General features: G+C 41.7%; 1 protein-coding gene across 1 annotated transcript in view; it reads left to right on the top strand.

Moving 5' to 3' along the window:
- The window catches only part of PLXDC1 (plexin domain containing 1), a 108,945-nt gene that overhangs the window by 80,736 nt on the left and 3,113 nt on the right, over nt 1–25,096 (top strand). Inside the window, exons 9-13 of the mRNA XM_069074299.1 lie at nt 4,283–4,364; nt 13,086–13,146; nt 15,478–15,610; nt 20,071–20,106; nt 24,034–24,194. Of these exons, the coding sequence (XP_068930400.1) occupies nt 4,283–4,364; nt 13,086–13,146; nt 15,478–15,610; nt 20,071–20,106; nt 24,034–24,194 (473 nt within the window). The remainder of the gene's footprint in view (nt 1–4,282; nt 4,365–13,085; nt 13,147–15,477; nt 15,611–20,070; nt 20,107–24,033; nt 24,195–25,096) is intronic.

A 25,096-nucleotide genomic window follows, 5' to 3' on the forward strand; every position in this document is an offset into this window, starting at 1 on the left:
TTTCCCTTACTCCTATCCCATATCCTCCTTGTTTTTTTCTCTACTTTGATCCTGTCCCTTTTCCAAGCTGCCTTCCCTTCCATCATCCCCCCTCTCATCCCTTTCCTCCCTACTCTCCTGTAGGGTGAGATACTATATTTAGTGTGTATGTCATTCCCCCCCTAAGCCAAATTCAATGAGAATAAGGTTGACCCATTCCTTTTTGACTTCCTGTTCTTCCCCTCCTTTGTAACCATTTTCCCTTACATCTTCTATAAGAGATAGTTTACCTATTTGTCTCTCCCTATTTCCTTTCATTGTATTCCTCTCTCACCTCTTAATTTCACCTTTTAAGTATCATCCCTTTCCATTAAACTGGTCCTGTGCCCTCTGTCTATGTATACCTGTACACACATATACACACACTCACATATGTATTCATATGCCCATATACCCTCCTATATAGACATATATGTGTGTGTGTATTCCCTTCAGTTATTCTTATACTGAAAAAAAGTTTCATAAGTTACAATTATCGTTTTTCCATGTAGGAATGTAAATATTTCAACTTTGATAAGTTCCTTATGATTTCTTTTCCCTGTTTACCTTCTCATTCTTCTCTTGCTTCTTGTATCTGAATGTTAAATTTTCTGTTCAATTCTGATTTTTTTATCAAGAATGCTTGAAAGTCCTCTATTCCACTGAATGACCATATTTTCCCCTGAAACATGATACTCAGTTTTGCTGGGTAGGTGATTCTTGGTTTTAATCCCAGCTCCTTTGACCTCTGGAATATCATATTCCAAGCCCTTCGATCCCTCAGTGTAGAAGCTGCCAGATGCTGGGTTATCCTGATTGTGTTTCCACAATATTCAAATTGTTTCTTCCTGGCTGCTTGTAATTTTCTCTCCTTAATCTGGGAATTCTGGAACCTGGCTATAATATTCCTAGGAGTTTTCTTTTTGGGATCTTTTTCAGGAGGTGATTGGTGGATTCTTTCAACCTCTATTTTGCCCTCTGGTTCTAAAACATAAGGGCAATTTTCCTTGAGAACTTCTTGAAGGATGATTTCTAGGTTCTTTTTTTGATCGTGGCTTTCAGGTAGTCCAATAATTTTTTAATTATCCCTCCTGGATCTATTTTCCAGGTCAGTGGTTTTTCCCATGAGATATTTCACATTGCCTTCTATTCTTTCATTTGTTTGGATCTGTTTAACAGCATCTTGATTTCTCATAAAGTCACTAGCTTCCATTTTCTCCAATCTAATTCTGAAGGAATGATTCTCCTCAGTGAGCTTTTGAGATTCTTCTTCCATCTGGAAAATTCAGCTTTTTAAGGCATTTTTCTCCTAATTGCCTTTTTAAGCCTCTTTTGCCATTTGAGTTAGTCTATTTTTTAAGGTGTTATTTTCTTTAGTTAGGTTGTTGACTCTCATTTCATAATTTTCTTGCATTGTTCTCATTTCTCTTCCCAATTTTTCCTCCACTTCTCTTATTTGATTTTCAAAATCCTTTTTAAGCTCCTCTATGGCCTGTAACCAGCTCCTGTTTTTCTTGGAAGCTTTTGGTACAGGAGTTCTGACTTCACTGTCTTCCTCCTGTTCCATGCTTTGATCCTTTTTGTCCCCAAAATAGGAGTCTAATGTTGGATTCCTCTTTTTGCTTTGCTTCCCTCGTTTGCTCATGTTGCCACTCAATTACTTGACTTTGGGGCTTTTTGTCACAGTAGGACTCTGCTACCAGACAGGGGACCTTCGTCCCAAACGCTGGGGTTTTCTCAGCTGCCAAAGGTATTAGTTGAGTGCCCTCTCTAAAGCCTCTACACACTCTGGCAAACTGATCACACACCCCAGGACCTCCACCCTAGATCGCAATCAAGATCCAAGCAGGTTAAAGCAAGAGCGATTACTCCTCAGACTGGTCGCTTGTCCCCCTACAGTCTGCAGGCCAGCAGCTGAAGCTGCCACGTGGCAGCAGTTGCACAGCTGCAGCACCTCAGAGGCTTCTCCCTCCAGCAGATAAAGGCCAACCACACTCCCAAACTACCCAAACTACGGGATCCTAAAGTCCACACTGCACTGACCTCTCACTTTGTCCTTAGCATCTATGGGTTGATAATTCTGGAAACCACCACAGCTGCTGGTAATCTGAAGTCCCTCCAGCCGGTGATTGGTCAGGGCTCCCTGTGGCTAAAACCTCTGGCAAGGAGCTGTGGTCAGCTCCCAGAGTGCTGTGCTGGCTTCTCCCTGCCAGCCTGCCAGGCTGTCCTTAGCAGGAGTTTAGCTTCTCTATGTCATTTCATGGGTTCTGTAGCTCCAAAGTTCAGATTCTCCTTTTACATGAATTGGAGGAGGTGGGAGCCAGAGCCCCAAGGAAGTCCTGTTTCTACTCTGCCATCCTGACTCTGCCCCCATCTTTCATTAATTCTTAACCAGAGTTGATTGATACCCTCAGGACACCTGCTTTTCCAAGGGCATATAAACTGTGAGCCCACCACCATGAGGGTCTCTAGCATTTGAGAGTGCCATTGACCTCTTTTTTTATTAAAATGCTGGCATTATTATTTTTTTTTTAAAGCAATTGGGGTTAAGTAACTTGCTCAAGGTTACAGGGCCAGGTGTTTCTGGGTGGGTGCTAAGTGTCTGATCCTGGATTCGATAACAGGTCATCCCGACTCTGAGGCCAGGGCTCTTACTCGCTGTGCTACCTGGCCGCCCCAAAATGCTGGCATTATTAACAAAATGACTAATTACCCAGAAATTATGTCTCTCGAACTTTTGAAATGCCACAATCCCACATGTACCAACAAATGTGGAAAAAAAAAGACAACGTAGAATCTTTTTTTAAAAAAACAACAACATCAATGCTTCCTCATTCATTTTGGAATGACACAAAATGATGACCAGGAGTCAATGAAGACTGGGAGAGAGGTTACACCAGGCAAATCCACATAAGGCCTGGTGAACAGAACTAAACCTTTTGAGTAATGGGGAAAGGGCCTTACAAGGGAAGGTAAGAGTAAACAGAAAGGAAGAAAACAATGAATATTATGAGTTAAGGGAAGTTCAAGTGGTAAACATAGATGAAGAGTGATTTCACAACAAGTACAAGCAGAATCTGAGAAAAAAAGGTCAGATGGGGGTGGGGAATATAATTTGCAAAGACTACAGGAATGTCTAGAAAAAAATGAAGAAAGAGATTAAAAAATTAAATTAATGGTAGAAAAACTTACCCAGGTGCTGGACTCCCTAAAAAATAAAAATAGAATGGAACATTCAGAATTTAATTACTCTATGAGACAATAAAAATATTTAAAAAAAAGTCAAAAGATTGAAAAATAGACAAAATGAAAGGTATCTATGATCAAAAGCAACTGTACTGGAAAACAGAGCAAGAAAAAATAATTTAATTATGAATAATTAAATTCACTTAAATTAATTAATAATAATCATCAGCCTCTCTGAAAAATCATGATTAAACAAAAAAATGGAAATAACACATTTCAAGATATCATTTTAAAAACTGCCCAAATCTATTAGAATAAGGTGGCAAAGTAAAAATAAAAACGATCCAATGATAACTTCCTAAAATAAACCCCAAATTAAAAACACCCAGGAATATCATGGTCAAAGTCCAGAGCTTCCAGATCAAAGAAAAGAATACTGAAAACAGCCACAAAGGAAGTGTTCACCTTGCAAAACTGAGTATTGTCCTACAGGAATGGATACCATTAATAGAAAAGAGAAACCTGGAAAGATTTAACCTGAAAGGACTAAATGATGATGAAATTCTTAGCATAAAAAAGGGGGAGAGAGACAAGGATCCCTTCAGTGATCTTCAAGGGAGTCTTAAAGCTACCTATGAACAATGGAGCTGGTTTTTGTTCTTGGTCTTGTTGATTTTAAAAGAGGAAAGAAAAGAGGGAGAAAACGAGGACAATAGGAAAGAAAGAGGGGAAAAGGGGGGAGGAATTTACTTCACATAATTAGGGTATATGCACACATGGAAGAAGGAGCATCTCATGAACCTCACTCTTATCTGAATCAAACAAAGGAGACTTAAACAGATACATACAGAGTTTGGTATAGAAATAAATTTAATGGGAGGAGTATAGAAGGTCATTTAGAAGGAAGAACAGACATATGAGACAGTTCTGAAAGCAATGGGTCAGCTTCATGACACCATATTTTTATCAGTAGCCCCAGTACTTGATAACTCTGTGTACCTACCTTGAAAACTCTAATGACCCACTCCAGGTGATCTTGATAGCAAAGGGACTGATTCCTCTGCTTTCTCTCTTTCAGCGTGTATGCAACATCAGAGATGTGAAGTCTGCGTCTCCTCAGACTTGACCTTCAACTGCAGCTGGTGTCACATCCTCCAGAGGTAGCGTGGACAGGTTGACCCTGATGTCTTCCTTGTGCAGGCAGGAGGGGTAAGGGGAGAGGAAAATGGTATGCCCACCCCGTGCCTGTTCCTCTTGTCCTGTTGCTTGGCATCATGGGGACCTGCCCAGCTGGGTATAAGGGAGTATGTCCTGCCCTGATTCAAATCTGTCAGACTTCCAAAGTCTAAAGATTAATCTGGAGACTTCACAAGAGAAGAACTTTCTGCAGAACTGATACAGGCTTAGGGCGACAAGCTACTGGATAGAATGTTTAAGAACCCTAGACACTGCTGTTTCTTCCCCACCTAGGAAAAGGGTCGAATTGTTCAGGAACCTGGAGCAGGATCTGAACTTGGGCTCCCAGCTGACCTCTGAGAGAGGTCCCTATAGTGCCATGATTCACCAATGCCATGGAACAGACTGTCTGCAAACATGCCATCCTTAGGACACCAGGGGAGTAGAAAGCATGATGGGAAAGTTAGGGAGACAGTTTACAGAGAAGAACCCAGAATAAATCTTTTCTCCAGACTAGACTGGGGAAGAGGAGAGTAGGAATGAATGCACGTGTTTGAATAATGGCTGCTGAGAATGTTTCTTTTTTTCCTTTTTTATTGATATCTCTTATTTAGGATCTCACCTTTATTTCTCAATATATCCCTTTCCTGTGCCCCAACTAGGTGGCATAGAGTAGTGGGTTTGGAATCAGACTCATCTTCATCAATTCAAATCTGGTCTCAGGTATTTACTAGCTATGTGACCCTGGGCAAGTTAACTTGGTTTGCCTCAGTTTCCTCATCTATAAAATGAATTAAAGAAGGGAATGGCAAATCAATCTAGTATCTTTGTCAAGAAACCCCAAACGGGGTCATAAAGAGTCAGACATGACTTGAAATGCCTGAACAAGAGAGCCACCTCTTTTGACAAAGAATAAAAAACAGGGAAGAAAAGCCAGTTTAGCAAAATTAGCCAACCCATCACTCAAATCTAATAGTATATTCTATGTTCTACCTCCATAGTCTGCCACCTCTGCGAAGAAGGGAGGGAGGTACATTACTGAGAATATTTATTTCCTTTTCTGTTTCAATTAAATGATTTTGCCAGCTCTCAAAAAGTTAGTGAAAAAGTGCAAACAGACTTTGATTGGTTTGTTTTTGGAAGCACAGAGAAAGTTCTGGGTTACATTCAAGTTTGGGGTTGAAAAGTCTTAAAATCAAACTCATTTTCCCATTCAGAACCCAGTGCCTCATGGAGCAAACTGAAAATCCAAGTCCTGCTCTCCTCACCAGGAATTTACTTTGATAAATAAGGAAAAGGAGAAAATCATCCTTTTGTATAACTAATGCTTGTAAGCCAGGAAAGCAATAGAAATTTAAGAGGAAAAAAAAAAAACCCTTTAGGCATTCTTGAAAATTACAGTGCCATACTTCCCATGAAGCTGTCATATCTTCATTCACTATTTCCTTTCATCCATTCCAAAATCTTGATGCATAAATAGAAACTGACTGCTCTGTAATCAGCTGTCTTTGCACAGGACTGACACTGTCCTTAGTCCAAGGGTGAAAAGGAGGGGAAGTTTTCAAGTTAGGATGCTTGCATTCCTTTCCCAATAGTTGGACTTTTACTCTTCCTCATTCGACATCAGTTTGCCTACCTGCCAAATGGGTTAGGGTCATGTGGCTTGGGGAGAGGATTACAACTGCTTTCAAAAACAATAAATGACTAGGACCATATGTGGAAAAATCATGGATGAGTTATTATGTGCAGCCACAGGGAGCATCCACACAGATGAGATCATAAATCCACCCAAGCATCAAGTAAATCTACAAGGCATTTGGGGTATATGGGGTGTTCAGGAGGACTAGCCCCTGGTGTGAGGGCTTACTGAGCCCTGCTCATCCACCTATGGTGTCCCCCCGATTCACCCAGTTCTCACCTGTGGCTTCAAGAATCTGGAGCACCTAAAGTGGCCACACCCTGGCAAACCATTTCGGCAGATGGTCTTAACCTGGTTGAGAGTGACAGGCAGACCGCAGATCTGTCAGTGAGGAAGAGAAATGTCTATCCCAAGCATGTAGAGATTTCCCCATCGGAATGGCTGCATGAGAACAATTTGTTCCAAAGAGTGCTTAGAACTTAGGAAAATGCCAGGGTTATCCACTGCATCCCAGGCCATCCCCAGTCATTTTGACTGTCGTCCTGCCACTGGACTTCCATGACTCTGGAGGAGAGCGTGAGGCTGACGACTTTGTGCAGCTCTGCCTCACTTAAATCCAAATTTATGCACAAGTCAAGACATCACTAGATATCACAAGATATCATTGTTCCTCTTCAAAAATGAAGGATAAACAACAAAATTAGGTACTTAAGTCTTTAAAAATAAGAAACTGAGGGGCAGCTAGGTGGCACAGTGAATAGAGCACCAGTCCTGGAGTCAGGAGGACCTAAATTCAAATCCAGCCTCAGACTTAACACTTACTAGCCATGTGATCTTGGGCAAGTCACTTAACCCCAATTGCTCTGCCTTCCCCTCCCTCCAAAAAGCAAAAAAACAAACAAATAAAAATGAGAAACCTAATTGAGCTTCTATGTACACCTCTTTGGGCAGCTAGGACGTGCAGTGGGTAGAGAGCCGGGTCTTGAGTCAGAAAGACCTGAGTTCAAATCTGGCTTCAGACAAACTACTAGCTGTGTGACTCTGGGCATGTCACTTAACCCTTTCTTCTGCCTCAGTTTCCTCATCTGTAAAATGAACTGGAGAAGGAAATGGCAAACCATTCCAGTATCTTTGCCAAGAAAACCCCAAATAGGGTCACAATGAGTCAGACACAATTGAAAAATGACCCAACAACAGAATTTAAAGAAAATGTATTGATAACCGGGGGGATTGGGAAAGACATGAAGGAGATGAAACCTAAGCTATGCTTTAAAAGAAGTTAGAACACCTGAAGTCCCTGCTTCTGGGGAACCTGAGCTTGGTGGATCTCTTGAGTTCAAGAGTTCTGAGCTGCAGTGGGGCTAAAGTGTCCAAACTAAGTCCAGCACCAATATGGTGAGGCCCCTGGAGCAGAGGGCCACCAGACAGAAAAATGAAACAGGTTAACTCTTTGGTACCAATCACCCTTGGGATTGGTCCATGGATGCTGCACTTCCAGTCTGAGTGAGAAAGGGGGGCCCAGTTTCCTCCCCTAGAATGCCCCCGCCAAAAAAGAGGTGAAGGACTCTCTGAGGGGAAGGTGAGGAGGTGAGAAGGGAGTGCCTTCCAGGCCCGGGGACAATCCCTTTGTACTGAGTCAGATGAAATATGATGTCTGGAGATCAGCTATTACATCAGCAATGACCTCAGTGTTTTCTTTTTGGTATATTTCTTCTATGGAACTGTAGTTAATCTTCTGGCTCTGTTTTCTTCACCTCACATTAAATTATATGAGTTTTCCATAGTTTTTTTACATTCTTCATGTTTGTTTTTCCTAATTGTGACATAGCACTCTATTCTGTTGACATGTGGCAATATGTTAAGGCATTTCCCTGCTGTTGGACAATTGTTTCTAGTTTGGGGTGTTTTGTTTTTCAGTTACAAATAATGATGCCATAAATATATTTGAACAAATCCCTTTGTGTTCTCTCTCTCGGCTCCCCCTTTTTGATGAATATTTCCATAATGGAATGATTAGGACAAAGAATACAGTCCTTTTCATTCCTCAAAGGCAGGTGTAACATTTTGTAAAGCATCGTACTGTTACTTGAAGTCAAGTAAATGTTGGGCTGGGGCATCTCAGATGGGAGTCGTAATGACAGAACACAGAATGCAATGTTATCAAAGCAAAACTCCTATTTACACAGATCATACACTTCTGTTTCACACCAGGCCTGGTCCCAGGCTGTGACTTGTGAAGACTGGGGGGGGTGGGGGAGATGGGAGGAGGGAAGGAGGGGAGGGAGGGAAAGAGAAATGTAGCCAGAGAACATGACAGTTTAATGAGGTTTGAGTCAGTCCCAACTTTGAGAGAAATTGGCCAGGACACCATTGGGAGAGGGGTTTGTGTGAGGCCTACGTTTTCAACTAGAGTACCATGCAATAAAATTACAGTATAATTCACTAAGAAGAAATGCAAAGCTATAACTTTACTATTAAGTGGGAAAATATGTTGATACCACACCTCCTCTGACCCTCCTTGGGTTTCCATCTCTCCTCTTGTGATTGCTTTCAAATCTATAACTTTTACAAAGATGTGGGAAAGCTCTTTCCTGAAAACCAAGGGAGGGGAAGCTAGGTGGTGCTGTGGATAAAACACTGGACCTGGAGTCTAGAGGACTGGAGTTCAAATCCCGCCTCAGATACTTACTAGCTGTGTGACCCTGGGCAAGTCACTTAACCCCAATTGCCTCTCCAAAAAGAAAGAGAAGAATAGAAAACCAAGGAACAGACAAAGCTGGTGGCATGGGTGAGATACTCAACATGGTGTCTCCTAAATACCTATTTCTTAGAACAAATGTGTGGTCACATGTGGCCTTCTAGGTTCTCAAGTGCAGCCCTTTGACTGATTCCAAATTTCGCAGAATAAATGCCCTTAATATAAGGATTTGTTCTATAAAACTTGGACTCAGTCAAAAGGTCACATCCAAGTACTTAGAATATCTCACGAATTCACTCTAATGTTTTTTTTTTCCCCCTTCTCATCTTCATCCACCCTCTGCTGCAGATTCAAAGCTCTCCCCCTTTTTGTTCTGGCAATCAGGGGCTCATGGTTTTAAAGTGAAAAGAGAACTTAGAAGGCATCTGATTCAAGCCCCACATTTTACAGATAAGGAAACTGGGGGTGCTAAGAGTCTTTCCCAAGTGACAGAAGTAACATTCAAACCCAGGTCTGCTAACTCCACATCTGTCTTTCTTTCTGCTCTGCTGTGGGGACAGACAGCGGTGGAGCCTGATTTCAGCTAGTTCAGTCAATGTGAGGTGTCTTCCTTTCATCCCTTCACCAAAATGTGCTTCTTCTAGTTTGGGTCAGTGTGATATAATTCCAGTGAGGCCAAAGTGGCCAGTTTGATCCTTGTCAAAGCCCAGATAGCCTTACACAGAGGAAAAATCCCAGCTCTTCAAACACTGACAATGGCCAAGACCATCCAACCGTCTCAAAAATGTGTAAAGAGGGACCAACAGAGCACAGTAGACAGAACACTGAACAAAGAGTCAGGAGCAGAGTCATAGCTAGGAGAGATGACTGGGTTTCAAATTTAATGAGCTTTGACTGACTGGAATCTTTTGGCACCATAGAAGCAACAGAACTTAGCACCTAAAAGAATTAGTCACGCTAGCAAACCACAAGATGGTAGGCTGGGGTGAACTTTGTTTCTACCATGCTCGTTCAACTGAGGGTAGCACTTGCCCCAGCTGTGAAAATTCCCAAGTACAGCTCCGGACAGGGGCCTTGGGTTGTAGCCTTAATCCATCACAAACTGGCTGTGTGACCTTGGGAGGTGGCTTCATTTCTCCTGTTAAATGAGGGCACTGGACAACATCACCTTAAAGGTCCTTTCAACTGTAATAGAAGTGGTTCTGACCTGAAGAGATTGTGGGAATGACTTAAGAGCCATTGATACTCCTGGAAAAAACGTCTCAGAGTACATGTCCCAGTGATGGTGAGCCATCATCAGAGAGCAGAGTCAGAATGGGCCTTTTAAGAAAGAACATCCTGGAGTTCTGTACCGCAGGGTGTAGAGGGAGCTTTCTTACTGATAATCACTTCTTAGCTCTCTGGTTTTTCATGTTATTTTTCCCTGCACAGATGTTGTTGGACCCAAACACAAACTTTGTGGACTTCCCTGGCATCAAAGACTAGAGAACAGAAATTTCAACATTATGATTTTGAGAATTTTTTGTTGTTGTTCATTTTGCCCCGTCTTCCTCTTCACCGTTCCATCTTTCCCACGGGAAACTCTGGTGCCTTCCAACACAGCTGGACTAAGGAATGGCCTCTGTGGGGACCTCTGACTTCCAGCTTCTTCATCCTTCCCAGCAGGACTCTTATTTCTGGTCATTAATGGCAAAGAATAGGGGAAAAGTATAAGCTAATCCCCTTGAGTTACTAATGAGTGATGGCACATTCCCTCTTTTTGTCAAGATTGTTCTTAGTTGTGGGGAAGGTATGAAGAACTCACCAAGTTCATGCAGCCTTCTTGGGATTCTGCCTCCAAAGAAAAATAAAGCTTGTGGCTGTTTTTACTAGCTTTCAATGATTTCATTTTCTGGTTGTCCCTTCAGATTTGAGATTTTGGAACACACTTGTGAACTTGAATTTCCCATAACTGAAACTAGGGCAGGTAAACCAGAACTTTGTCCCAGGGTGCTGAATTTAGAGGGTTCTGACAGATTTAGTATTTACTTAGTAGTGGGGAAACAGTTGAGTTTAGAACCAAGTTCACAAGAATAATTAGTTAAAATAGAAAGCTATCAGATATCTGACAGGGTTAAAATCTTTCCTCCCACCTTCTTCCCCCCCCCCCCCCCCCCCCATCTTGGTACCTGCATACATACTTCATGCTCTTTGCCCTGGGTATGGCTTGTCATACTTACCCTAACTACAAAAATACCTAGTTATAGCTCTGGAATTACTTACCCATGAATAGTTACTTTTTTTTTTTGTGCGCGTTTTTGGAGGGGGGAAGGTAGGGCAATTTGGGTTAAATGACTTGCCCAAGGTCACACAGCTAGTAAGTGTTAAGTGTTTGAGGCTAAATTTGAACTTAGGTCCTCCTGACTCCAGGGCCAATGCTCTATTCACTTTACCACCTAGCCAACCCTTAAATAGTTACTCTTGATGGAAATTGTAAACAGATATCCCCATGGAAGCAATCTCATATTTGTACTTAACCTACTGGGTGCACCAGCGAACCAGAGAAAGGAGAGACTGTTCACCTTGGGTCATAGCCCTGACTGAGCTGGATTTGAAAGGTACAAAATGTAACCCTGGGCACAGAGCCCCATGTCCCTATTTTCTTGCTTTTAAACCTCACCTGAATTTAATGCTTCCTGGGGAGCTCAGATGCCTCAGTGTGTATTCTCAACACTCCTTGGCAGCCTGCCATCTTGTCTAAACTGGCTCTTCAGTGACAGAAGGCAAAAGATGTTCTGGGCAACAAACCCCAACGAATCCCAGTATCCCATTAGCAGTGGGGCCAAGGCCACACATCAGATTACTTGAAATAATCGAAGTTTTACTCCCTTCCCACCATTTCCTACCACTCCCCCGTGGCTATAACCTAAGCTATTGGGCCACTGGTCACCAGTATGCCTGAGAAAAAGAGTGTGGATGGTTCAGTATAACCCATTCTCACACCCAGAAAAAGAACTCAAAGGGTACCCTCTATTGCCAGTGCGAGAAGCACCTCCTAGCACGTTAGTGTTCACAAACACTTTACGTGAATTATGCCATTTGATCCTCACAACAATTCTGGGAGGTAGCTGCTATTATTAACTCCATTTTACAGATGAAGAAATGAAGGCCAAAAGAGGTTAAGTGACTTACCCAGTATCCCAAAGCTAAGAAGAATCTGTGGCAGAATTGAAACTCAGGTCTTCCTGATTCCAAGTCTAACACTTCATCCCCTGAGTCAATTGTCTTCTAATCAGTCCAGAATATATTATTATTATTATTATTAAACTTAGATTAGGACATCTCTTAAGTAGTTCTTCCAGACAGTTTAGATTAGTCAATAAATTTGTTTCTCCCCTAAACTGACCAATGAGGGTAAAGCATCCAGGTTAGCTCCTCTATGAAGGATTCTTAGCTTATTAGCTCAGAGCTATAGGGGTAGAAGGGACCTGAGAGGTGATCCAGTCCAAGCCCCTCATTTTACGGATGAGGGAAGTGAGGAACCGAGAGATTAAGTGACTTGCCCAGGCTCATACAGCTAGTAAGTATCCTTGGTGGGATTTGAAACCAACTATTCCTGACGCCAAGTCCAGTGTCCTATCCATATGTCATGCTGTGTTTCAAAGAACTCTGCCTGTCTCAGGATTCAGCTCAGATCCTTCAGATTATAATTCTGACATGCTCATGACAATGAACATCAGTTAAACTTAAGCCCCAGAATCTGAGTCTGATGACTTCAAAGTGCTGATGAGTTCCCTCACTGATCCACTTTTATCTTTCAACAAGGTGCAAGTTTTTGGTCTTTTAATACATAAATAAATCTCCTGCAAATAGGTAAATATTTAAACAAATGAAAAAATAAATGAATGGATAAGTAAGTGAATGAATGAATAAATAGAAAAATAAGGAAATAGTTTTTTAAAATATATATTACTATTACTTCCCAATGGGTCCTGTCTCTTAAAACAAAACAAAACAAACAAAACAACTCTATCTATAGTAGCACTTTTGTGGCAACAGAGAACTTGAAACAAAGCAGTTTTAGTTGCTCCTAATTTGGAGAAAGGCTAAACAATTTGTGGTATATTAGGGATAGGAACCAGATCATCTCTAGATGGGAGGAGAGGAGCAAGGGATAGAATAACTTTTTTTTGTCCTTTTGCATAGCCTGGCATCATGGGAATATGCCCCAGCTTCCTTTGAGAAGATCACCCCACCCTAGCTTCAGTCTGCTGAAAACATGATTCACTGTGGTTGGCCTGTGTCTGCCTCAGGTGAAATGAATGAGGAACTCATTCACTCTGTGATCAGATAAGCAACAATCTTTCTGTGGCATCTTCTTCCCTGCAGGTGTTCCAGTGGCTTTGACCGCTATCGGGAGGAGTGGTTGGCATACGGCTGTGCCCAAGAGGTGAGAGAGAGAAAAATTATTTGCTTCTGGCCCTCTGAGTTGAAATGTAGGGAAGGCAGAGGTCTGCTGGCAGGTGGTTTAGCCGTGTGGTTGGCTGCTAGAAAGTTAACATCTCCACCTGTGACTTGTCTCATAGGCTGTCTTGGAGCCAGTCAGATTAGGTCTACAGAGACTGAGAGACTGAACTGTCTATGATTCCATTGTTCCAAGGAACAAAGAAACATCATCACTAGTGTTCCATGATATAGTCCAATGTTGGAAATTTGCCCAGAGCTTGGAGGGAGGGAGAGCGGTACATCTGAATCATATTTGGCAGGGCTGGGCAGTGACCATATCACAACTAGACCTGGTGTCAAACTGACTTGGTCTTCTGCTGGACTGGGTATCAGCTAGTTAGAGGGCAACCATCATCAAGAATCTAGGTCAGGAATCAAAAGTCATGGGTTCAGTCCTCATTGAGCCACTCTTATTTAGAGGGGGGAAAAGAGGAAGTTAAAGATTTCTTTATACATATTGGACCCCAGACTCCAGTCAACTGTATTCCAGGATAAATAGTCATTCAAGTATTGGGCATGGGTTAGGCAGAACCACCCACATTTCTTTTGTATGACAGGATTAAAAACAAATGTCTTGATCTCAAATAGAGTGTCCTCTTCTTCTGCTATCATGGGATCATCGCTTTGGAGCTGGAAGGAACCTTGGAGCCCATCAAGTTCAACTCCCTTATTTTAAAGATGAGGAAATTGAGATGGTGATTAAGTGACTTACCCAGATTCACACAGGAAATAAGGATCTGGGACAAAATTGGAACTCAGGTCTTCCTGACTCCAAATCCAGCACTTGACCTCACCTTGCTCTACCTCATCCCTTCTTCTCTACCAAAATGGACTGAGTGACATCGTGGTATAGCAGGTGGCATTCCGGACCCGGAATCAGGAAGGCCTGGATTCAAATTTCTGACTCAATACATATTAAGCCTCTTGGGAGCAGGGATGATTTCATTGTCTGTATTTGTGTCCTCACTATCTGGAGCATAGTAGGCACTTCATAAAGGCTTGTTGATATTAATTGAGTTGAGTACCTTTGTGATTCCAAGGACAAGTAACTTAACCTTTTTGAAACTCAGTGTACTCATTTTCAAAAGGGAGGCAAGGAATAGATGCCCCATCTCTACGATCCTATTTGATTCTACTATGATTCTGCCACTCACTAGCTTTGTGAGCCTCAGTTTCTCATCTATAAAATGGAAATTCTAATGCCTGCATCACCTACCTCTTTGGGTTGTTGTGAGGCTTGAAGTGCTATATAGATGGCGTCAGGTCAAGGAGATTTCCAATGTGTTCTGTTGACTTAGGATTTTGACCCTTACCTCTTTCCAAAAGGACTTGAGGCAAATTAAATTGTGGGGCCAAATGAAACACTGAAGAATAGAACTGTGGAGAGTCTATGTGAGGAAGGAAGGAGTAGATGCTTTCAGGTACAAGAGTCAAGCCCTCGGGCACTATGTCTGACCCTGGTCTTCTGACAGCTCAGGCCAAACAAAAGGAAAGTCACACAGGGGTTCATTTTCTTTTTTCTTTATTCCTTTTTTTTTTTTTTTTTTTTTTTTTTTTGGAGGTAGAAGGCAGGGCAATTGGTGTTAAGTGACTTGCCTAAGGTCACATGGCAAGTGTTAAGTGTCTGAGGTCAGATTTGAACTCAGGTCCTCCTGACTCCAGGGCCAGTGCTCTGCTAGGCGGCACTATACCACCTAGCCTCCTGCAGGTTCATTTTCTAACATCAGAAAACATGTTGTTTGGGTGTCCAGACCTAGGTTCTAATCCCAGCCTCTGTCACTTACTATCTATGAGATCTTGGGCAAGTAATTTTCCCTTCTAAGCATCAGCTTCTTTGTTGTTGTTCAGTCATTCCAGTCATGTCCAAACTCTTCGGGATCCTATTTGGTGCTTTCTTGGCAGAGATACTGGAAGTGGTTTTCTATTCTCTTCTCCAGCTTATTTTACAGACCAGGAAACTGAGACAAACAGGGTTTAGTGATTTGCCCTGGGTCACACAACAAGTAAGTGTCTGAGGCTGGATTTGAACTCATGAAGATGAGTCTTCATGACTTCAGGCCTGGCACTCCACCATATTACCTAGCTGCCCCACCAGCTTCTTGATTGGTAAAAATGAAGTGAGAGTGTTGAACAAGATGATCTCTGGGGTCCTTTTCTATGAGCTCTGATCCTATGATCACTAAGGTCCCTTCTGGCTCCAAAATCCTACAATCTTAAGCAGAACTTAGGACCACTCTGCAAAGGAGAATCCTCAGAAACTAGTTCTCTTTTTCAGGCAGAGAGCAGGACGTGTGAGGATTTCCAGGAAGAAGAACATTATGCCTCATCCCCTGAGACCTTCACCCCTTTTGATGGAGAATTCACCACTTCTACCTCTTCCCTCTTCATTGACCACCTCACCACAGAAGGTACATCCAGGCAGCCATAACTAGAGCAGGCGAGTGGGACATTGGCCTAGGCCACCAAAATTTAAAGGATGTCATAGCTTTCACATTCCATCCTTGTAAAAAATCAAACTGAGCTCAGTACCTAGTTAGCAAGAACAATTAGTTAACATAGGAAGCTGCCAGATGGCATGTTTGCTCCTCCTTAATTTAACTCAGTCTTTAGTCCCAGCCCTCTCCCATAAGGCTATGACTAGGGTCTCTCTCCCTGTGCAGCCTTGTATCTATCCTAGAATCTTTACCAACACTCTCCCCAATTAAATTTATCTTTTTTTTTTTTTTGCTTTTTGGAGGGCAATTGGGGTTAAGTGACTTGCCCAAGATCACACAACTGGATCCAAACCCAGGTCCTCCTGACTCCAGGGCAGGTGCTCTATTCACTGCACCACCTAGCCACCCCTTAAATTTATCTTTGAAAGTTGCTTTGGGAGCTTATTTTATGTCATTTGCCCCAGGCACAGTTTTATAAAGTTTGCCTTGAGTAGCAAAATTGACCTGCATCCAGAAAATTGTAAAGGGAAAGGACAAGAGAGAATCACTGAGTTGACATCTGATTCTTGGATTCATCATTAGATCCAAACTGTCCTTCAGATCTCTATCTAAAAGACATCTTCACAAGTCCTGCAGATGAACCAATCATTTGGAACAACACTGATACTTGAAATAAAGAAGGAAAAATATAGATTTTTAGACAGAGGAAAATAGTAGCCAAGGGGGATGGGGGGGCTCACGAGCAGGGAAGGGAGATGACATAAGAGATAAATGCATTATATCACTTGAAATTCCCCAGTAATAACTGGGGGCTTAATAAGCATGTATTAAGTACAAAAAAATTGTACTAAGTACTAAATATTATGTACTAAGTTCTATGGGGAGATACACTAGAAAAAGAAAAGATCAGAGGGTAACTAGGGCAGGGCAGTCAGGACTTCCTTCTAGAGCCTTGAAACCTAGAGGGCATTGATAACACTTGTGCTCCTGTATATAGAAACATAAAATTCTATGTTTCAATATTTTGCATTCATATATATGTATGTGTATACATAATATGACATATAGAAACAATTCAAATTAGCTGGAATCCTCTCTTTCCTTCTCTGCCCCAAAAGCAATAGCACCCCATGAATGCCCCTGCTTGGCCCGCCAGCCTTGCTCCCGCCTCTTCATCCAACAACTATATTCTGGGATCTCCCACCCTAAGAAAAGAACCTAAGGTCCAAAGGCTTTTCATAGCTTTCCCCAACTGAATCTGTCTTTGTATATAAAAAAAAAAGTTAATTTAAGGGTGTCTTTCATGTTGCTTATTTCCAGCCCCCTTACCTTTTTTATTTTCCTGCTATAATTTGTCCTGGGCACCAGAATTACTGGTTAATTGTTCTGGAAATAATCCTTCCCCTGAGGAACTAACAAAGTAGTTGAGTTCTCACTTGAGTGAAGAAATCAGTCAGTCACTCAAGCAACAGATAATTACTGAGAGCTTCCTAGTGCACTGTGCTAGGCACTCTAGAGGGTGCAAAAGAAGTATATGCCATGGCTCCCTCCCTTTAAATAGTTTACAGACTAGATGAAGAGCACACTTGAACCAACTAGAATACAGTCTTTGCTAACCTGTGTGCTGTGGACTATGAGCCCAGTGGCCATTGGTGAAGGAAAAGAAGAAGCCTAAAATACTCAGACACTGGCTGTTGAAGGAGGTAGACATGGAAATGGGCTATGGAGGGTAGAGAAGATTTCAGTAGGTGGGAGACAAAGGAAGGCATTCCAAGGGGGGGATAAACCCTTCAACTCTGACTCCAGCTCTAGAATGGAGAAGAAGATGAGGCTGGGAATAAAAAGTCCTAGGTCCTTTTTTCTGCCTCTACCACAGATGAATTTTATGGCCTTGAGCAAGCCACCTCCTCTTTTTGTGCCTTAGTTTAATCTGTAAAACAGCAGGATGGATTAGCTAATCTAAATTTCCTTCCAGCTCTAAATCTTATGCACCTAGGAAGCACCTGTGCAAAAGAGATTCCCAGTTTCATGTACAAATCCTCTTTTGCTGTTCTACCAGAGAGAGAGAAAGACAGATACAGAGAAAGGGGGTTGGAGGGAAGGGGAGAGAGAGAGAGAGCAAAGACTCCTTTTATTTGGTGACTTCAAAAAATTTACAAAGAAGCCAAAACCACAGATTTTGCTATTATATGGGTTGATTACTTTTATCCTTTGCACATAACCAAAGACTGCACCATAACCCCAGTCAACCACCTTGAAAAGGGGTACAAAAGAGAAAGTGTAGTCAAATGATTATAAACTTATTTCTTTTGTTGGACAAAGAAAAGGGATTGTTCAGCTGGCAATGGACAGAGAGTCAGCTTCCCCCCAAAGGATAGTACATTTCACTTTTAATTTGTATTATTAATGGTTTCTTTTGAACCCAGGAACCAGGGGGCATCACTCCTATTTCATTGCTAAAGATCCCGAACAATAGTTACTTGTTTTGAATATCAATCCATATTTTCTCCTGCAAAGGACACAACATAGCTGACCATATAACCTTTTAAGGGTTGTTATTTCTCCTCCAACTTTCAAGGAGTCTTGGTCGATGAATAAGCATTAACCCCACCCCTCGTGTGTTATGAGTGGGGTGAAAAGTTAGATTTGGAGAAAGAAGCCAGTGACATAAAAACCACCCAAAAAACCCTTCCAGCATGTGTAGGAGCTACAAAGTTTCTAGCGTAAGCTTGGAAGAGCTACAGAGAGGGAGGATGCATAGGTGGAAGGATACAATTAGAAGACTACAGGGAACCTGCCTTAGCATCTGAACACTTAAAAGGTAAAAAGGTTTGATGCCAATTGAGGGGAAACTCTCTTTCCAAAATGTTGACTTTCTCAGGATCACTTCTCTGAGAAGCAAGTAGGAACATCCCCTTATATGACCCAGAAATAGCCAAACTGGGACCTATGAATGGCAAATAGTTGGAAGCTGGGAGAGACCTTTCTACTCCAGTTAACTGAGTTTAAAAATCAGGCAACATATTAAAAGCCACAGGACAGAGCACACTGGATAGTAGTAAGAACTGACAATTGACAGGGAGGAAAAATTAAAATTATTGGCATTTTAAAAATAGCACTCTGGGGTCATTTATTGTAGGGAGAGATATATGTGTATGGATATAAGTGTATATATGTATATGTAAGTATAGTGTATACATAAATCGGTGTATATGTGCATGTATAAACATAGAAATATGTGTCTATGCATAAATATGTAAATATATGCACATATAAATATAGACACGTATATGTACACACATGTGCATGCACACATACACTTACATACATGTGTATATATACATGCGGGTGTGTGAACATCGCGTGCACATAAATATGTGTGTGCATGTATGCATAAACATGCAAATATGCATTGCATAAATATATGTGTGTGCATCTGGATATGTGTGTATAAATATACAGATGTATGTATACATAAATACATATGCATATACAGGCACATACACACCCAGGCAAACACACCTCAATAGCTGCTGTGTCAGGGTCCTACAACCTCTGACAATGAAGACTGCTTTACCTCTGAATCATGTAGACACAAAATAACAGGGGACCCAGGTAGTATTACTGAGGTCACAGCTTCTATTGACCTTACCAGGCAAAGTCTTCATGTTTTCTCAGAGCTCCAGACCTCCAGTTGCCTGCTCCCAGGCCTGGCATACAAGACTTCTCCAGGGACACCAGGATCCTGGAGCCATTCTGTTGTTCTGCCATGCACAGGTCTTGTCTGGTGGCTCCCTTGTTCTTGTTTCTTTCAACACATGAGGCTGTGCAGCTGTAGTTTATTGGGCCAACCCAAACACCATTGCAGAAGTTTGGGCTCCCCTGCTTTTCTGCCTGCAGGCAGCCTCAGAATGGGAGAGCCGCTGGTGTCCTCATTAGACTATTAGCAGCTGCTGCCTTCCAGCCCCACACTCAGCAGCTTTGTCCCCTGTTTATGGCAACACCCTGAGAACATCATTGCATTATAGTGTAGTCAGTCCTACAAAACCTTTATAACATGCAAAGTTCTTAATGATGATTCCATAAAAACTAGATTAAATTATATTCAGTATTCTCTATTTTAAAAATAAGAGGGATATATACATGTGTATATCTGTACACATACATGAGGGCTACCATTTTAGGAGTTTCCAAAATGGTTACATTTTTTAAAAAAGTTTTTGCTTAGATGAATAAACTTCAGTTATCTAAAAAAAAATGCACTTATGTGAATCTCTTACATTCCTGAAAAACCAAGACCTAAATCCAACACAATTTTTAAAAATCAATCTCTTTGGGTTAGGGAGCAAGAAATTGACTTTTTAAATCTTTCTTTTTAAAATCTATAAAATAAAACATAATTGTTTCATTTTTTTCTTCTCCCCTTCTTTAAGATGACACAAAGTTGAATCCATATGGGGGAAGAGGTGGTAAGTATTTACTAACCTGTGTTTAATTTAAATATATTTTGTATGCACACGCATATTTTTTTTCTCCCAATTAAATATAAGTTCCTTAGGGGTAAAGGCTTTAAAATTTTTGTCTTTATGTCCCTAGAACCTAACTCTGTGTAGGCACTTAATTAGTGCTTCTTGTTGGATTGGTTGATTCCTCCAGATTTTGCTAACATTTGGATAATGGGGCCTGTGCCCAAGACACACACACCTTTTAACTTTTCCCCCCAAAGTCTGGGGAGAGTTAAATCCTCTAGACACCTTCTGTATTCCCAAGGCTATGCCCTCAGGAGCTTTGAGAAGATTGTTCCACTCTGGTCATTCCTAACTTCTCTACTCTAAATTTCACGAATAATTCTGCCTTCTAGACCCTCTGTGTGATTGAATATGTATAACTCTGGAATGAAAAGAAGGCAGCTTGGATAAGATGGGATGAGATTGCCTCCTGGCTGTCTCAGCAGATGGCTAATGGGTTTTCATCAGCACCAGCATCCCAATCAATGAGGGATATAGATTTAGCTCTTTAGAGGAGGTGAGGTATCCCTCAGTTCCCAATCTGTGTTGGCAATAAACACTAAAAACTTGCAGCCTGCCAGGGTATTTGAAGGGTGAGTATCTGGAACCCAAAGATGGCTCCTTACTCTCCACACTGTTACCCATGAACCCACTAATAATTATCTAAAAAGTTAGCATCTTGAAGATGAGTCATTCCCTAAATGGGGTGTCATACCTGAGCAGGACAGGACTCAGTTCCTGCTTACCACTTCTTTAATAGAGTCTCTCAATGAAGAGAGCCTGATTGACAGCCAGCCAGCCAACCCTCAGAAATAAGGAATGTTATCTAGGAATCCCAAAATCAAGAAGGAAGCTGTTAATGCAGCACCATTTAACCAGTTCTTCAGGAATATAACAAATGGAGAGCAACGACAATTAACCAGATCCTCTCCTCAGTCAGATACTCTGGTTAGAACATAATCATCAGATGCTGGATGAAAGTTAGAATCACTGCAGATGTCTGATTTCTAGTTAAGTCAAGGGAAAGCAGATAGGAGAATTGGCTCAATAATTCCCTCAACTGTGAAGAAGAAATTGACTTTAGAGAGATGGGAACTGTAGATTATAGGGACCACAGCAGAGCTGGGTTCTAGGGCTTCCTTATTTACGTTATACCTGGCAGTAGATAGGAGACTCACAGATAGGAGTCACTAAGGAGGCAGTCGTGGATTAGGGAAGAGTACATGATTCGAAGTCAGAAAGTCTGAGTCTGAATATCACTGTAACTTACTACGTTTGTGATTTTGGAAGTAACCTAAGCTCCTTGGGCCCTTTGTAAAATAAAGGTTTTGGACTAGGTGGCTTCTAAATTTCCTTCCAGTTCTAAATCTGATGAGGGATGGCTCTTATCTAAGACCAGAAAACCTGCCATAGCGTCTGAAAAGAATTCAAGGTCTCAGGCTTAATTGCAGTGAGAGTTGTAGAAGTTTATTGTTAGGCTTCTATGAGAAGCGGGCAAGAGTCATTTAGGGGACCTGCAAGTGAAAGGGGTACAGGCTTTTACTTTTAAAGGGTAGGGCTGCCATTGTCAGGGCTGACCAGATGGAAGGGACCTCAGTGCATAGATAAAGGTTAGAGCTGACCTAGAGGAACTTGTGACTTTAGTGCATAGATAGTTTAGATGAGATTTGGGCCAGACCAGAGGAGACATGAAGAGATTGAGTAAGAACAAAGGAGTCATAAGGTGTTGCCTAGGCGGAGTGCAGATGGGGAATGGGGGAAGGGGCAGCGTTTGAGGCTGGGAAAGGGATTTTACAGATTACAATTTTACAATACAAATTGCAGTTACAATTGTACAAACTGGTTTTACACATTGGTTTCACAAATTGATTTAGACCCCAGGTACCCCGTCAAATCTATGATCCTTTGATTTTTAAAAGAGAACAATTCATCTTTACTCATCACTATGGTAATAATAGCTAGCATTTATATAATGCTTGAAGGTTTGGAAAGTGCTTTTCCTATGCCTTTTCGTTTTATCCTCACAACAATCCTGGGAGGTAGGTGCTATTATTATCCCCATTTTACAAGATGAGGAAACAGGCAGGTAGAGGTTAAGTGACTTGTCCAGGGTCACAGAAGTAGTAAGTGTCTTGAAGCTGGATTTGAGCTCAGGACAGCTAGACTCTAGGTCCAGCTCTCTGGCCACTTGGCCACCTCACTGATGGACCACACAAGAAGTATCTATTCTGGGGCGGCTAGGTGGCATAGTAAGTAGAGCTCCGGCCTGGAGTCGGAGTCGGTAGGACCCAGTATCGTTTCAGGCCTCAGACACTTAACACACACACGAACTGGCCATGTAACCTTGGGCAAGTTACTTGACCCCAATTGCTTAAAAAAAAAAAAGTACTCCTTTTAGCTTTTCTCATCCCACCAAATATCTATATAGAGAAGATCAAGTATTTTTATTTATCACATGTTAATTTATCTTGACTCCCCTATTATATGGTGTCCTCCAAGGACAGAGATTCCTAACCTGGGGTCTGTTTATAGATTTTAGAAGAATCTATCAACTTGGATGGAAAAAAAAAGTCTTTACTTTCACTAACCTTCAGTCTATCAGTGAGGTGGCCAGGTGGCCAGAGAGCTGGGCCTGGAGTCTAGATGACCTGAATTCAAATTCAGACTTAGACACTTACTGCCTGAACTTACCTTGAACAAATCACTTAAACTCTTCCTGTCTTAGTTTCCTCAACTTGTAAAATGGGGATAATAATAGCACCTACCTCCCACGACATTCTTTTTTTTTTTTCTTGGAGGGAGAGGAAGGGCAGTTGGGGTTGACTTGCCCAAAGTCAAATGGCTAGGAAGTGTTAAGTGTCTGAGGTCATATTTGAACTCAGGTCTTCCTGACTCCAGGGCCAGTGCTCTATTAACTGTGCCACCTAGCCACCCCACCCCCCCAGTGTATTCTGAGGAATCCATAGGTTTCACCAGACTGAACAAGGGGTCCAGGACACACACAAAAATTAAAAACCCCTGTTCTAAAAAACAGGAACCAGATTTCTTCCTAAATATGTATTTCAATAGCTAGTTGAGGGCTATGTGTATATGTACCCTGGGTAAGTTAAGTGTCTGTCTGCCCTTTTGGTTGGCTCATCCCCCCTGTTCCCTGGATCATTCCAAAAGCTCTAATATTTTCCATACTTGTCTAGCTGTGGCCCTTGGTAGTAGCACTATGTTGGTACTATGGGCTAAGGCTACATCTGTCTTTGTGTTTCAGGTTCAAGGCTTTCTTTTGTTTAAAATGCAGGATTTACTTGTGAACCCAAAAAATCCAATTAGAACTACTTAAATAATTGAAGTGTAAAACATGTAGTACAAGCTTGAAAAGAATGTAAAACACAACTTCTCCCTCTACATCAGGAATTGAAGGAAGAACCCTACAGGCAGTAGGAGCCCTGGAGAAAACTTCTGGCAACTTTCCTTCCCCACCCCCCTTCTTTCCCCATCCCTAATCTTTTAATAATTCAAACCACCAGGCTTGCAGAACACTAGGTATTGCTGGGCCAAGGGATAGATAAGATGGAAAACACACAGGACACTGACCACAACAGCTGCAATGCGCCAGCCCAAGTTCCCACTACAGCTGGGCTAAGTGAGACTGAGTGGCCCCTCCTTTTTTATTGCTCCTGTCTTTCCGGGAGGCCCATCCTTGCCTGCTCCTTCTCAACCACTCCCTGGCCACTTCCTCTTGGGTGGAGCTCTGCTCTTCTAGAGGAATAGCTTTACTAAATGGGTGAAATCTCACAGGTCCATACAAGGAAAAAAAAAGGAATTGTGAGAATTTGAGGATACTGGTACCCATCCACCATTTTATAAGCCCTCTCTATTCTGCTTTCTTTGTAGACCTACAGGACAACCTTACTCCTAAAAAGAAGGGTCCTCCAGTGCATGCAGGGACCATCGTGGGCATTGTGCTGGCCGTCCTACTAGTTGCAGTCATTATCCTGGCTGGGATCTACATCAACACTCATCCCACTTCTAATGCTGCCTTGTTTTTCATTGAGGTAAGTCTACAATTTAACAGCAGGTTAAAAAGCAGGTGTCTATCTTCTGTTTGGAGACCAGAGCAGATAATATCATTCATAGCACTGTTCCTGATTCCTAGATCCCAGAGCATCATATTGCTATTAAAATAAAAATAAGAAATCCTTATTAAATCTGTCATAGCACTGTGCCAATTGCCAGACTGAGCAAACTGGACACCCACAATCCTTTATGCTCTCAGGGTTTATCATCCAAGAATACTACATAATCAACATCATCAGTTCTTGCATTCCAGTTGGGCAGTAAGAAGAAAGAAATCATCTTTCTCTTCAAGTGTGTATTTAGCAGCTCAAAAACAAGTTTTGTTTGATTCGGAAGCATCAACTAGGTAAGGGACTAGGTGGTGCAGTGGACTTGGAGTTAGGAAGACTTGTTGCATAGACTTACCACTTACCAGCTGTGTGAACTCTGGACAAATCACTCTAGCTTCAGTTTCTTCATCTGTAAAATGGGGCTAATAATAATAGCACTTACCTCCCAGGGTTATTATCTTTCTTATTCCAGGTATAGTGCTCCATTCATTATACCACCTGGCTACCCACTAGTACTTAAGTCCTAGGGAACTGCCTGTGGCAATAAATGAATAAATGAATGAATGATTGACTGATTTATGTAGCTAGTAAGAGTCAGGTTGCATTAGGATTTGAACCCAGATCTTCCTGCCTTCAAGCCTAACACTATTCCACTATACCAGCTATAATAATAACACTAATTATGATAATGATGATAAATAATATTCATAATATTAGTGATGATTGTGCAATTTTACAATTTCAATGAACCCATTCGTAGCATAAATTGTAGGTCTGAAAAATAATTTTCCATTCCTCCTCACTTTGAGCTACACAGCTAAATTCTTCTC

This window comes from Petaurus breviceps, unplaced genomic scaffold (genome assembly GCF_028583685.1).
Source record: "Petaurus breviceps papuanus isolate PSGF00001 unplaced genomic scaffold, PetGlider_PUasm1.0 90887, whole genome shotgun sequence".
Classification (NCBI taxonomy): Eukaryota; Metazoa; Chordata; class Mammalia; order Diprotodontia; family Petauridae; genus Petaurus; species Petaurus breviceps.